The sequence below is a fragment of the Pseudophryne corroboree genome, chromosome 1 (assembly GCF_028390025.1).
Source record: "Pseudophryne corroboree isolate aPseCor3 chromosome 1, aPseCor3.hap2, whole genome shotgun sequence".
NCBI lineage: Eukaryota > Metazoa > Chordata > Amphibia > Anura > Myobatrachidae > Pseudophryne > Pseudophryne corroboree.
In genome coordinates this window covers 200704725-200719927 of record NC_086444.1, presented here as the reverse complement: position 1 = coordinate 200719927, position 15203 = coordinate 200704725, and the positions used below count along the sequence as shown (strand labels likewise).

Genomic DNA, 15203 nt, shown 5'->3' with positions numbered 1-15203 from the left:
CAAGTGGATGTTTCTGACCTATTGGAGGCTATTAAGTTGATTTTACAGATCACGGATGATCCCGAGCCATCCGTCCCTCCTAAGAAACCAGATAGATTCAAGCGTCGGAAGGTGGTTAAACAAGTTTTACCTCATTCTGATCACCTGGTGGATATACGTCAGGAATACTGGGAAAATCCATGGAAGAAGTACGTGCCTCACAAGAAGATGCTAGCTCGCTATCCCCTCGCGCCAGAGCTGTCTAAAAATTGGGAGACACCTCCTCCAGTGGACTCGCATGTGGCAAGGATGGTGCTTTCCTCAGCTCTACCTGTCACTACCGTCACATCTCTAAAGGAGCCTACGGATAAACGTGTGGAGGGTTGTCTGAAAGCGATTTACACCCTCACGGGTGCTGCGCAAAGGCCCACTATTGCAGCGACATGGGCTGCAGAAGCTATTGAAGCGTGGGCCCAAGAGTTGGAAGCTGAAATCTCTTCTGACCATGCTAGGCAATGTTTGTCATATATTGTCACAGCTTCTCGCTATATTAAAGAGGCGGCTTCTGATGCCGGTGTTCTGGCAGCCAAGGCTTCTACTACGTCAGTCCTGGCTCGCCGGATATTGGGGGTAATTCCGAGTTGATCGCAGCATCAAGTTTGTTAGCAGTTGGGCAAAACCATTTGCACTGCAGGTGTGGCAGATATAACATTTGCAGAGAGAGTTAGATTTGGGTGGGGTGTGTTCAAACTGAAATCTAAATTGCAGTGTAAAAATAAACCAGCCAGTATTTACCCTGCACAGAAACAAAATAACCCTCTCTGCAAATATATCTGCCCCCCTGCAGTGCACATGGTTTTACCCAACTGCTAACAAACTTGATGCTGCGATCAACTCGGACTTACCCCCATTGTGGCTAAGATCCTGGTCTCTGGATCTGGATTCTAGAAAGACCCTGGAGGTACTCCCTTTTAAGGGAGATATCCTGCTCGGGGAGGACTTAAATAAGATAGTGGCTGATTTGGCTACTGCCAAAACAGCCTGTCTGCAAAGTACTGCTCCTTCTGTGCCGAAGGCTAAAAGTACTTCCTTTCGTCCCTTTCATCCTTCAGGTAAAGCAAAAAGTCAGGCGTACCACAAACAGGCACGCACTTCCAAACCTGGTAAGCCTAAGCCCAAAAGAGCCTGGGCTGCCTGTCAGCCAGCTTCCAAGACCGATAAGCCTGCCGCATGACGGGGCGGGCCTCCCCCTGGGGGACCCCAGGGTGGGGGGCCGGCTTCTAGGGTATACCCAGGAATGGTTGAAGACCATTTCAGATGCCTGGGTACGGGAAGTCGTCACTCGAGGTTACGCCATAGCCTGCAAAAACCGTCCCCCTCTTCCATTTTGCCTGACAGACGTCCCTTCGGCCCCGACAAAGGCAAAAACTCTTAATTCGGTGGTACAGACCCTCCTGGACACAGGAGTGGTAGTACAGGTGCCTCTTACTCAGAGAGGCCTGAGGTACTATTCTCCGCTGTTTCTAGTCCCGAAACCGAATGGGTCCTCCCGGCCCATTCTCAACCTCAAGGCATTGAACAAGTTTGTGAGAGTCTCCAAGTTCCGTATGGAAACCCTTCGCTCTATTGTTCTGGCCTTGGAACCTGGGGATTATATGGTCTCCCTGGATATACAGGATGCTTACCTGCATATTCCTATAGCAGTGTCGCATCAGCAATACCTGAGGTTTGCGGTTGGCAACCTCCATTACCAGTTTCGGGCGTTACCTTTTGGTTTAACCATGGCTCCGCGAGACTTCACCAAAGTTATGGCGGTGGTGACGGTGGTACTCCGCCGTCAAGGGGTCAGGATCCTACCGTATCTGGACGACTTGTTGATCCTGGCAAATTCCCCAGAAATTCTCCTACGTCGCCTAGATCTGACTGTCCGGTTTATGCAAGCCCACGGGTGGCTCATCAAGTGGAAGAAATTCTCCCTGGTCCCTGCTCAGAGCATGGTGCACCTGGGAGCGCTATTGGACACTCACAAACAGCAGTTGTTCTTGTCTCAGGAGAAAGTCCTGAAGCTTCAGGACAGGATTCATTGCTTCCTCTCTCATCCGCAAGTGTCGATACATTCGGCGGTGCAGGGCCTCATGGTGTCAGCATTCGACATGGTGGAGTATGCTCAATTCCATTCTCGCCCCCTCCAGAGGCTGATTTTGGCCAAGTGAGACGGCCTGCCTCACCGGATCAGGTCTCGCATGATCTCATTGACTACGGAGGTCCGTCTGTCGCTGTACTGGTGGCTCCAGGACCAACGATTGTGCAGGGGCCATCCCTTCTGGATATCCGACTGGGTCCTGTTGATGACAGATGCTAGTCTAAGGGGTTGGGGCGTGGTGTTGGAGCAACACTCCCTTCAGGGTCGGTGGACCAAGGAGGAGTCTCTCCTCCCGATCAACATTCTGGAATTGCGGACGGTCTTCAACTCATTGAACCTGGCCCAGCATTTAATTCAGAACCGTCCTGTTCAAGTACAGTCGAACAACGCCACCACAGTGGCTTACATAAATCATCAAGGTGGCACTCGAAGCTGCTTGGCATTGAAGGAAGTCTCACGGATTCTTCAATGGGCGGAATGCCATCTACCGGCCATATCGGCGATATTCATTCCGGGAGTCCTGAATTGGGTCGCGGACTTTCTCAGTCGTCAGGACGTACACGCCGGAGAGTGGGGCCTCCATCCAGAAGTGTTTCAACTCCTAGTGGAAAGGTGGGGTCTTCCAAACGTGGATCTGATGGCGTCTCGACACAATCACAAGGTTCCGGTCTTCGGGGCAAGGACAAGGGATCCTCAAGCAGCATTCGTGGATGCGCTGGCGGTGCCGTGGAAGTTTCGGCTGCTGTACGTGTTCCCTCCGGTGTCACTCCTGCCCAGGGTAATTCGGAAGAAGGAATCCTGCTTCTCATAGCTCCAGCGTGGCCCAGACGGCACTGGTTCTCAGACCTTCAGGGCCTCTCGTCAGAGCGTCCAATTCTACTTCCACAATGCCCAGACCTCCTCGTTCAGGGCCCCTGTGTCTACCAGGACCTGGCCTGGCTGTCTTTGACGGCGTGGCTCTTGAAGCTTCCGTCTTGAAGGCTAAAGGGTTTTCTGAGGCGGTCATTCAAACTTGTTGTGGGCCCGGAAACTGTCTTCTGCTCGGATTTACCATAGGGTCTTTCATTCTTACCTTGTTTGGTGCGCATCGAACAATTTTGACGCTTCCAAGTGTAGTACAGCCAAACTTTTGGCTTTTCTTTAGCAGGGTCGGGACTTAGGCCTGCGTCTGGCCTCCCTCAAGGTTCATATTTCTGCCTTGTCGGTGTGGTTTCAGAGAAAAAATTGCGACCTTACCTGATGTGCATATGTTCACTCAGGGTGTTTTGCGGATTCAACCTCCTTACGTCCCACCTGTGGCTCCTTGGGACTTGTCGGTGGTTCTGGAGGCGTTGCAAGAGTCTCCGTTTGAACCTCTTGGTTCAGCTGATCTTAAGTGGCTTTCCCTTAAGGTGGTGTTTCTTCTGGCTATTGCCTCAGCTAGAAGAGTGTCGGATTTGGGTGCCTTGTCTTGTAGTTCCCCATATCTGATATTTCACCGTGACCGGGCGGTTCTTAGTACTCGTCCTGGATATTTATCTAAGGTGGTTTCTTCGTTCCACCTTAATCAGGAGATTGTGGTTCCGGCACTTGTCTCTCCTGATTTGTCTCCCAAAGAGCGGTCTTTGGATGTGGTACGGGCCCTCCGTATCTATGTGAAGAGAACTGCTTCTATTAGGAAATCTGATTCTCTATTTGTTCTGTTTGGATTTCACAAATGTGGCTGACCTGCTCACAAGCAGACTTTGGCCAGATGGATTAGAATGGTGATTGCACATGCTTATGTGAGGGCTGGTCTGTCAGCTCCTGCTCACATTACGGCCCATTCTACTCGGTACGTTGGACCTTCTTGGGCGGCCCGCCATGGTGCGACCCTTGAACAATTGTGCAAGGCGGCTACGTGGTCCTCAATGAACATGTTCATAAGGTTCTATGCCTTCGATACTGCCGCTTCCCAGGATGCTTCCTTTGGACGCCGGGTTCTTGTGCCCGCTACAGTGCGTCCCCTCCCATAAGGAACTGCTTTAGGACATCCCCAGTGTCTCTCTTTGTGGAACCCAGTGTACCCCGCAGCAGAAAACAAGATTTATGGTAAGAGCTTACCTTTGTTAAATCTCTTTCTGCGAGGTACACTGGGCTCCACAAGGCGCCCACCCTGACGCACTTAGCTTCTTCGGGTTGGTATGGCATTAGCCGCTGACACTTCTCCTGTCGTGAGAGTGTGGTGTATGTGGCTACTAACTGTTGTTGTCTCTTTTCCTGCTACTGCATTGGGCTGGTTAACTAAAAACTGAGCTCCTGTGCAGGGAGGCGGGGTTATAGAGGAGGCGGCGCTATGCATCTTGGGAACAGTCAAAGCTTTTGAGCCTGTTGGTACCTCTGATCAAGATCCTACTCTACACCCCAGTGTCTATCCTTGTGGAGCCCAGTGTACCCCGCAGAAAGAGATTTAACAAAGGTAAGTTCTTACCATAAATCTCGTTTTTTTTTTTTCTTTTCTTTTTCTTTTGGGGTGTCGCCAGTAACCCTAATTCCCAGCTTTAATTTCTGTTCAGTTTTCTAATCACTTTTACATTGCGAGATGGGTTTAAAGTTTTCCTTCTGCTAGCAATGTTGCGATTCCAATGCTTTTGGATACACAGTATTTTTCGTCTTCCCACCTCCATTTCTGTCAATTATTTTAGTTCATTGATTTATGGTTATTTCAGTCAGTTATTTCAGGTCATGGAATTATGGTTATTACTGTCGGTTATTACATATCATTCAAGTTTGGATCTTAATCCATCCAGTTAAAGGCCCAGAAAAGGCTCCCTGTGTCAAAGTTCTGTCTGGCATACACCAGCGGGAGGTCCAATCAGGATCTGAACCCCCTAGAATGTCTTCTGGGATCAAATGTTACCACTGAAGTTTTCATCCAAATCCATCCAGTGGAAGGTGCAGAGCAGGTTGCCCGGTTCAGAGTTCTGCCCAGAGTACCCCAATGGGAGGTCTGACTGGGAGCTCAACTCCCTACTATGTCTTCTGGGATCCAGTGTTACCACTCTGTGAAGTTTTCTTCCAAATCCATTCAGTGGAAGATTGAGAACAGGCTCCTCAGGTCAAAGTATTGCCCAGTGAACGGGATGTCTGACCGGGATCCAAACCCTCCTAAAACCTGGCCAGGACCCAACTGGACCACCTCAAGTTGGTTTCATCCCATTTAGTACATTGTTGTCCTAATGCATAACCAGACAGATGGACAGACCAATGAATTGTGTATATATAAGATTTACATGACATATGTTATGTTGATGGAACACTCTGGTCCTTTGTAGCCATGAGTAACTTACTGTTTTCTTCTTTCTTCTATAATGAAGAATTTCTCTGTTGCTAGTGCGTTTGCTATTTTTTTTTTTAATGAGATCTTCGTCATTTCCTCTTTCACAATCTTGATCTCGCTGGTGGGGTGTTGCTTCAGCACTTTCTCTCACAAACTTGTTCCCTCTCTGTCGCTGGCACACTTCCTCTTTTTTCTGTCTCGTGCATGCGGGGCTGTCTCTGTCTGCATCTGTCAGTCTCTCTCTCTCTCTCTCTCTCTCTCTCTCTCTCTCTCTCTCTCTCTCTCTCTCTCTCTCTCTCTCTCTCTCTCTCTCTCTCTCTCTCTCTCTGTGCCTGGTTGTTTCTGTCTCTATTTTTTTCACGCTCTTTTGCTGTGGTCAGGGACTGTTGGGAATAACAGATTCTGTGCACAGCGCTATTTAATTGGTGGTGCTGTGTAAACTATAATAATATATTGGTGCCACACTTGGAGATGGTTTGAGCAGGATCCTTCTAAGTGTTCTAAGCATATTCCTGCTTGCCCACGAATAGAATGGCCAAATGCCTTCTCTTCTATAAGTGTAGCTCCCATATGTTTAGCAAGTACCGTCTATGGTATCTTATAAAGTTGTTCTAGGGGTACAGTATATATACAAGACCATTCTCTTACATTATTTTCTATGTTACTTTTAAACATCAAAGCTTTACAATAATGACAGTGTGTATTCGGGCTTAAGGTAAATCAGTACAGTGAAAATCTTGTACCTAATAAACAAAAAAATGTGCTTATTTTTTTTTTTTTTATAAATGGGTCCTATAAATATAATAAAAAATAATGCATAACTGTATATCCTAAAGCTTACTTGAATAGAAATTTTATGCACTTATTGATTGTATGTTGTAACTTGAATTTCTGTATGAAACCAGCTGATCTATAAACATTAAGCAATGGTTGGATGAATGCCCTGATTCTATAATACTAGACTTGTACCTATTTAAAGTGATTCTCAAACTAACCAAGCCCCTGATTTATTCTCTCTGGCTTTTTATCCACCAGCTCTATTTACAGATGATGCAGAGTAAGTGCCAGTGTGCGTGTATTATGTTTATTTCCAGATGCATAAAAGGTAGACAGATCCATACTTAAGTACTGCGCAGTTTACAAAATATAAGGACCCCTGCAAGGTCTTCCGAATCTTCAGAAAGTGGAATATTTTCACGCATGCTGTGCTTTATTTTTGTAATTGGGTTTTTAGGTTCATAGTGGGAGGTATGTTTTGAGCTGGCACCTATTTTTATAAAGCAGCCCTGCTGTGACTGTAATTTGGAAACATGTAATCCCTAAGCTTTGAATTCTGTGTAGGATTTCTTGCAGAGTTTAGCTGATTGTCCTGATTGTGTGAATGATCAACTTGCCTAATGATATAGTGCATTGTACACACGAAAGGGAATTGTTGTGTCACAAGCACCTGCTACTTGTATTGCATACATTGTACTACATTGGTCTGACTACAGAAACTGGTTTACCCGATGTAAAACGAGGCTGGCTGGCAAAATTAGATACACAATTCATGGGTCTCACCAGTCTTGCTTTTATTTCATGCATTCTGGTAAGAAAGTGATATAAAAAGTATATTACTTTATAGCATGTCCACTAGTGTATTATCTATATATTAATAGCAGAAGGACAACATTTATGAGTGACATATATAACTGTGATGCCATTACCTGAGCAGTGCACATCATACACCAAATTAAAGGTCTTGGTCCGTAGAGTTGCAGAAAAATATTGGTGGTGTAATTGGTTGCTTAGTTTTGGAGTTATGTGGCTAAATGTCTGCCTGCCATTTACAATGCATCACCATTGTGCTCTGGAAAATGTGACAGTTGGCGAAGTCTCCCTGTGCACCTGTTGGGTGACCTGGAACATGTGACCTGCCAGATGACTGGGAATTGTGAGTTATTTGCGGTCACCCACTAAGCATGGATTTTTCAAAATTCGTCTCTTAAGTGGGTAAAATGTTCTGCCCAGCAAATCTTTGCCCGGTTGAAACCAGGCACATCACCTAGTTTTACTGAATATAGGCTTCTTTAAATAAGGCAATTTTAAATTTAGACCCTAAAAATTTTATTTAGCAACCTCAGGATCCTAACGTGGGGCATGTGATGAGTCCCAGGACCCAAGACAAAGGGGAGCCACGCTCGTTGTCTTGACAGCACCATGGAGCTAGCTATTCTTTTCAACCTTGTTGAATAAAGTGCAGGGAGTAAGGGAACCCATCTTCTTCCTCCCAGTGCTATTCCAGCACTTGTATTTGTATGACATTACATATATCCCCATGGGTATTGTTGTATACAGAAGCTTGTTTTAACATAAAATATATTTAGTGGTTAAGGTCATTATTTGTTTGTCTGAACCATGGAGGCATTGAAGATGTTATAATTGCATGGTTATATGTCCAGCTTCTTTATGTCAAAGGTAAAAGGCTGGTCCATCTGGAGCTACGGCAAGCATGTGTACCGAGTATTTGGTTTGATTACATACAAAGGATTATTTATACCTTACTGATGGAGATCATTTTTCTTATGATCTTTGTAACTACTTATCTACTGTTTTTGTATATTATAAGGGCGCGGTCGTCCCCTTATATTAAGGCTGAATCGAACAAACAGAATTCTCCCATAGGGAACATCTGAGATGGGGGCATGGTGTTTGAGGGGCTACACCTCAAAAGTGATTGGACGTACTGAGCTGAAATTTGGCATGGACGCGTAGAATCGTCACCCGGTGCTGCTTGCCAAATATCAGGGCAAAATACTAAAAAATGAGGAATTGGGAGTAACCATTATAGTATTGGAGGGGATAAGTTAATGTGTTACAGTCCTGATTGCCTTATAACTATATGGTTTCCCATTAACCCCTTCCAGCACTGTACACAGTTTGAATAATGGCAGCCTTGATTTCCCATTGTGCTCTTTCTTCTGAGCCCTTTGTTGCAAATTAAAAATTGTCATTTTAAGAAATGATTGATAGTTGTCAGAACAACTTTGATTTTGCTGCTGCTCAAGACGTAGAATACATTTCAAAATAGATATAAAAAAACTGAAACTTTTGTTTATTCCTTGGTGACGTTTTGTCTTGCCAGTGTCTAAGCACTAATAGCGGATTAATCATTAGCATTTTGCAGCACAGTTATTGTTGCTAACGTCTGTTCCTGAGCCGTGATATATTTTCTGAATTATTTACAGCCATGCTGGTTGAATTACACAATATTATTTATAGTCGCTGAATAATTTTTGCTGAGGGGGGAAATAAAACCTCTTGTTTGTGTGCTTTAGACAGTCTGCCAAATGTCTGAGACGTCACACTTGAACTAGTTTATGTAAACAGCTGACAAGTTGCAGGTCATTTCATCCAGTTTAAATAATACTTCACTTGCAGTCAGGATCTTTTCTTATACAGTAAATCACTTATCCCCGAGGACTCCCCCTTACACACAGCATCTTCTGTCCCTTTGTCCTCCTCACCCTATTTCTCTGCATCGCTACCCCCTTTAGGGAGCATCCATTGACAGACAGAATAAGATACAATAGAGACAGACAGTATGCTGAGAGTAACAGGCTGGTTGAGATGCATTTGGAAACACACTGACAGTGACGCACTGACACAGCTACTGACTTCTTGACAGCCAGGCGCACTGATAAAGTGGCAGACTGATTTCTGTATAGTGACAGACCTGCTCAGACAGTGTAGAAATTACTGATGATGACCATATGTATTTTAGGGGCCTGGTGGGAGTTGACAGATTTTCTGCTTTTCTGACATGCTGAGCCGGCTATTAGTGATCCGTGGCTGGCGTTTTCACTTTATTCCACGTTCTATAGAGCATTGCAGCTACAACCTAAAGAAACAGACGTTTCATGTCAGATCTGAACGCTGTCCAGGCTCTACAGCTGTTACGCTGTAACTCTCCTATTGTTATCTTTAGCCGCTGACGAGAACTAAGTTGGCTAATGACACAATGAAGGCTGCATTTATGTTTTCTTTTAAAATATCCTACTGTAGAATCAATGAAGGTTATCAAGGGAATGGGGTCTGTGAGCAGTTACCCAGACACTCCAAGGGTCTGTGAGCCATTGGCTGGGCACTCCAAGGGTCTGTGTTGTTGTTGTCCAGGCACCCCCTACGGGTTTGTGTTCTGTTGCCCAGGCATCCCAAGTGTCTGTGTGCCATTGCCTGAGCACCCCAACAACATGTGTGCCTTGGCAGGCACCCCAAAAGGGATTGTTCCCAATTCAATGTATTTTATATCTGATATCAAAACCAGGTTCTAGGGTTTGACTTGGGGTGCAGACAAGTGTGGCCAATCCCGGGATTGGGATCGGTGGGATTCCGGCATTTAGACCAAAAATCGTCCGGGATTCAACCCTGGGATTGGAAGCTCCAATCCCGTGGATTGCGGAATCAGGCAGTCCTTTATGTTTTAAATGCCGGGCAGCGTTGAACCTCCTCAGGAGGCTCAGACGCTGCCCGGCTCCCCCTGCACACCATTACAGGAAGTCAGAGGTCACGCTGCGCAGTCGGCCGCAGCCGAGCCCAAAGGAAAGCCGCCCGTTACCCGCCGACGAGCCTGATGGAAGTATCCCACCCACCCTCCCCCGTAGTATGGCGAGTTATGTGCGGGGTGGGAGGGACGGGCGGACACGCAGGTAAAAAAATCCAATCCCGGGATTGACCATTTTTCAATCCTGATATCCGGGATTGAAAAAATGTCCCGGAATTGGCCTCCCTAGTGCAGACTCTGGTCTAGTCCATTTTTGGCACAACATGTACTGTACAAGCCACTTAATACTTTTCATGGTTTGGATGGTAATTATTGCAGACATACCCGTATAATACAGGTTGGTGTATTACACTTTTTTTTTTTTTTCTTATTTCAAGTTTTACCTGATTTGTTTATTTTCTCCAACTTTTTTATTTATGCCTTGCTAGATGTTGTTGTATATGAGTGTGCCCAAGTCTTACCATCTACCTGTTGTAATATTATTATTATCCTTTATTTATATGACGCCACAAGGGTTCCGCAGCGCCCAATTAGAGTACATAAACAAATAATCAAGCAGGAAAACAGCAACTTACAGTTGACAATATAGGACAAGTACAGGGTAAATAAACATAGCTACATCAGCAGATGACACTGGAATAAGTATCAGGTGGCAGAAGACTGCTGGATTTGGTGCAGTTGAATATTATTAAAGTAAGAAAAGGATAAGCACATGAGGGAAGAGAGCCCTGCTCGTGAGAGCTTACATTCTAAAGGGGAGGGTAGACAGACAGGGGTGAGACAGATGGGGTACATAGAGAGCGTGGAACAGAGGTTTAGGATGAGATTTGGCTGGGTTTGGTGAAGAAGTGGGTCTTGAGAGCCCGTTTGAAGTTTTGTAGAGAGGTGGAGAGTCTGAGGGAGAGAGGTAGGGAATTCCAGAGAAGTGGTGCAGCACGTGAAAAATCTTGGAGGTAGGAGTGGGAGGAAGTAATCCGTAGGCAGGAGAGTCGACGTGCATTAGCAGAGCGAAGAGGACGGGTGGGAGTGTAAAGGGAGATAAGGTCAGAGATGTAGATGGGAGAGGAGTGGGTGAGGGCTTTGTAAGCAAGTGTGAGAAGTTTAAAATGGATTCTGAAAGGGAAGGGGAGCCAGTGAAGGTCTAGTAAGAGAGGAGAGGTGGACGTAGTGCGTTTGGTGAGGAAGATGAGCCGGGCAACAGCATTGAGTATAGATTGGAGTGGAGAGAGGTATTTGTCAGGAATGCCAGTTAGGAGGAGATTACAGTAGTCCAGTCTGGAGATGACCAGTGAGTGGATAAGAGTTTTAGTAGCATCCTGGGTCAGAAAGGATCTGATCCTGGAAATATTTTTTAGATGAAAACGGCAGGTTTGCGAGAGGTGCTGAATGTGTGGTTTGAAGGAGAGGGAGGAGTCCAGGATTACTCCAAGACAGCGCACTTGGGGGCTAGAGGAGATAGTAGTGCCATCAATAGATAATACATTTCCTAGAGTATTGTTGAGGGGTTCTTCTTGGACAAACCTATAACCAGACGTCCCTCTTAGAAGCTATATGAGTGAATGCGTATCTGTGGCTCTGCTCTTCCATTGCGTGTCAGGTTCCCAATTTTGAAGCCCGCCCCCATTATTAAGGAACACCAGAGAGATATTTGTTTCTTGCTGCATTCACGTCTCCTGTCTCTGTGCAGCACTGCGGAGGATTTAATAGATGTGTAATACTCCATTTCAAGCATGAAATATGAATTTTCTCATGAGTGCTGTTGAGCGCTTCAGTTATAATGTATCTCACAAATGGTGCTTGAAAGTTAACCATACATATCCTTTGATTTGCTATCTGGATTGTTCTTGTTCTATTTTATTTTATTATCAATGTGCTGGAATTTGGATGTCTTGCCTGTAAAATATAAAGTTTATACTTATTCTATGTTTGACGCTGACATCTAATTTCTGATCAGAACTCTTGTTTATGGGTTTTTTCTCCATGTTGTGATAACTTTGACGCAAACTCCAGTATCTCTATATATTTATCAGTGACTTTGCTGCTACAAATGGGTGAGAGAAATGCACTAGCATTCATGGCTTACAAATTGAATAGGATAAAAAAACACAATAAAAATTTAAAGAAGGACGAAACATCAGAATTTAAAATGTCAAATATGCGTGGAGGTCGGGTACTGTACATTGTTCAGGGATAGTCTATTGCAGATCTGTTTAACAATAAAATACTATAAATTCACTACAATACAGACAGCTGGAGCTCCTTCCACATCTTTAGTCCTAATCTGGTCTTATACAGGTGACAAAGCGGAGACTGAACTGCTAGGACATCACCATAAATATGAACCACAAACTATCAGTCACAACAAACTATCAGTCACACTCTGCCTGCTTAGAGGAGTACTTTGTGCCTAGCGCAGCACTTGCTGCAGAGGTGCGATGAGCATATTTAAATAAGTATAGCATCCCACTTATTCAATGTATAATTCAGCTCAATAATACACAACAGCTACATTTATATTTAATGTGGCTTTCGGCTGAACTCCCGTACACACACACCGATGCATTAATATATCTGTAGATATATTGGTCATCGTGTGTGCTGCAGGGCCGACGTGATATGTCTGTGAATGACGGCGTTCACGGACATATCATTGGTACACACTGGCCGACGGGCCAGCGATATATCAGCCGTTCAATAGAACGGCCAATATATATCACCCAGTGTGTACCCAGCATAAGGTGTAGCAGATGTGCCGAAACAGCTGTCGAGCGGTAACCATTTCTACAGGATGACTGGCTCTCCATTACCACCCTGACACTGATGGCTAAGTACTCATTTTTGCCTATTATGCTGCTGTTTGATATGGGTGTGGTATGGAAGGTAGATAGTAACTAGGTCGACCACTATTGGTCGACAGTAACTAGGTCCACAGGGTCTCTAGGCCGACGTGTTCTAGGTCGACCGGTCAAAAGATCGACATGATTTTTTAATGAATTTTTTTGTGTAATTTTCTTTGTAGAGTGACTGGGAACCACAATTAGTGCACCGTGTCCCCTTGCATGGCCCGCGGCTTCGGGCAAGGTGCCTCGCTCCGCTACCGCTGCGCTCGGCACAGGTTACCGTTCCCAATTATAGTCCACAAGGATCGTTAAGTATGAAAGGGTTAAAAAAATCGTGAAATACTCATATCGACCTTTTAACCTGTCGACCTACAAACCCTGTCGACCTAGTTACTGTCGACCAATAGTGGTCGACCTAGTTACCGTCAACCTAGAGACCGGATCCCCGCTTGATATATACTGTACAAGATGCAATCTCCATTTGTGATGCAATTTTTTATTTTATTTGATATGCACTGCTCTTTTTATTGTGTGTGATATGCAGTTATAAATATATAAATATTTTGTTTAAATTGGATGTTGCTGGTTCTCCTTTTGGATTATTAACCTTTTATGAGCCTTGCACTCCTGCAGTTGGATTATATATTGTGTGCTCTTTGCGTCAAATGATGACCTGTCTATGGGCCTAATTCAGACCTGATCGCCCTCTAGCTATTTTTTTGCAGCGCTGTGATCAGATAGTCGCCCCCTACAGGGGAGTGTATTTTAGCTTTGCAAGTGTGCGATTGCTTGTGTAGCTGAGTGGTACAAATGATCGCTGCGCAGTGAAAAAAACTAGCGTGCGATCAGGTCTGAATTAGGCCCTATATGTATAATGTATATGTGTAATTTTTTTTTTTGTGTGCTTGTTTTTTTAACAAAGATTTCTCTTACATCCTAGAGGATGCTGGGGTCCACATTAGTACCATGGGGGTCCACCAGGAGCCATTGGCACTTTAAGAGTTTAACAGTGTGGGCTGCCTCCTCCCTCTATGCCCCTCCTACCAGACTCAGTTTAGAAAATGTGCCCGGAGGAGCCGGTTACATCTAGGGGAGCTCTACAGAGTTTCACTGGTAAAGTTTATTTTAGAGTTTATTATGTTACAGGGAGACTGCTGGCAACAGCTTCCCTGCTTCATGGGACTAAGGGGGGTGGGGGGGGGAGTAGTGTCCGCCCTGCGGGGTCAGAGCCACTATCTCCGCTGACAGGACACTGAGCTCCTGAGGGGATAGATCGTTCCCCGCCGCAAGGGATCGATCACCCCAGCAGCAGAGCTGAAGAAGTGGTGAGTGAGTCACCGACCCCCCTAGGAAGCGGGGGGGGCCGGTGTGAAGATGGAGGCAATGGGGAGGGAGCGCAGTATTAACTGTGCTCCAGGAAGGTACCAGAGGCACATAGAGCGGCACTGTGAGGGGCGCCCTGGGCCAGCGCTTACCCCCCCACACTGGTCAGCAATCCTGTCGGGGACCACGGATCTCAGCCAGCAAAAGTCCTCAGGCCAGTATAAACATCTAAAGAGCGGGAAGACAGCACCATTAAGGGGGCGGAGCTTCTCCTCAGAGCGGACCCATCAGCGTTCCAGCACCATTTTCCTGCCTGCACAGCACTGGGAGGAAGAACAGGTCCCTCCACAGCAACTCCAACTGTCAGCTCCAACTGTCAGTACACGGTACCAGGGGGTTGTAGAAGGGAGGGGAGGCTGTAATTAGACTGTGTGTCCGATTAAGGTGCACAGTCAGCGCTAACAAGGTGTCTCCCTTTGCTAGAAAGCGCTGTGTTGGGTTGGCTCCAATCTCTATCTCTCTCTTGCCGTTCTTGGGGGGCAAACTCTGTCTGCCCCCCACCTGTGTGTGTGTGTGTGTGTGTGTTGAGTGTTTGGTGGTCTCATTTAGCTATGTCCAGGGATACTGTGTCATATGCTGCAGAGGATTTATCCTCCCAGGATGATCCCATTCCATGTAATCAGGTTAGCACTGGTTTAGCTCAGATACCAGCAAGGGAACCAGAGTGGTTTTTCTCTATCAAAACTTGGATTTCTCAGATTTCTGACAGGGTTGCTAGTAATGAATCTGCAACCCAGGTATTGCAGAGCTCTATGGCTGCATGGCCCATATCTGCTACCTCAGGACACCCCGCTATATACCCCCACAAACGTGTGCTGGTGCATGTCACGCAAGACGACACGGATACCGATTCTGACACTACAGATGGTTATGGGGATGTGTTGCTGGGGTCCGCATCTCTTGCAAGGGGGGTGCAATTGTTGATAGAGGCTATGAAGGGGGGTGCAATTGTTGATAGAGGCTATCAGGGATGTGTTAAATGTTAATGATACCACACCTTAGCAGGTTGAGGAGGCA

The 15203-nt window shown here is 45.8% G+C and overlaps 1 protein-coding gene across 6 annotated transcripts in view; it reads left to right on the top strand.

Annotated features, from left to right (window-relative positions):
* The window catches only part of ARB2A (ARB2 cotranscriptional regulator A), a 792581-nt gene that overhangs the window by 28755 nt on the left and 748623 nt on the right, over positions 1–15203 (top strand). The window contains exon 1 of one of the 6 annotated variants that reach the window (XM_063964009.1): positions 14060–14501. The exons of 2 other annotated variants lie outside the window; for them this stretch is intronic. In XM_063964009.1, coding sequence (XP_063820079.1) covers positions 14178–14501 — 324 coding nt within the window. In that variant the 5' untranslated portion in view covers positions 14060–14177. Of the gene's footprint in view, positions 1–14059; positions 14502–15203 lie in introns of those variants that run through there. 3 more of the 6 variants (XM_063964007.1, XM_063964008.1, XM_063964006.1) reach the window with 3 other exon arrangements.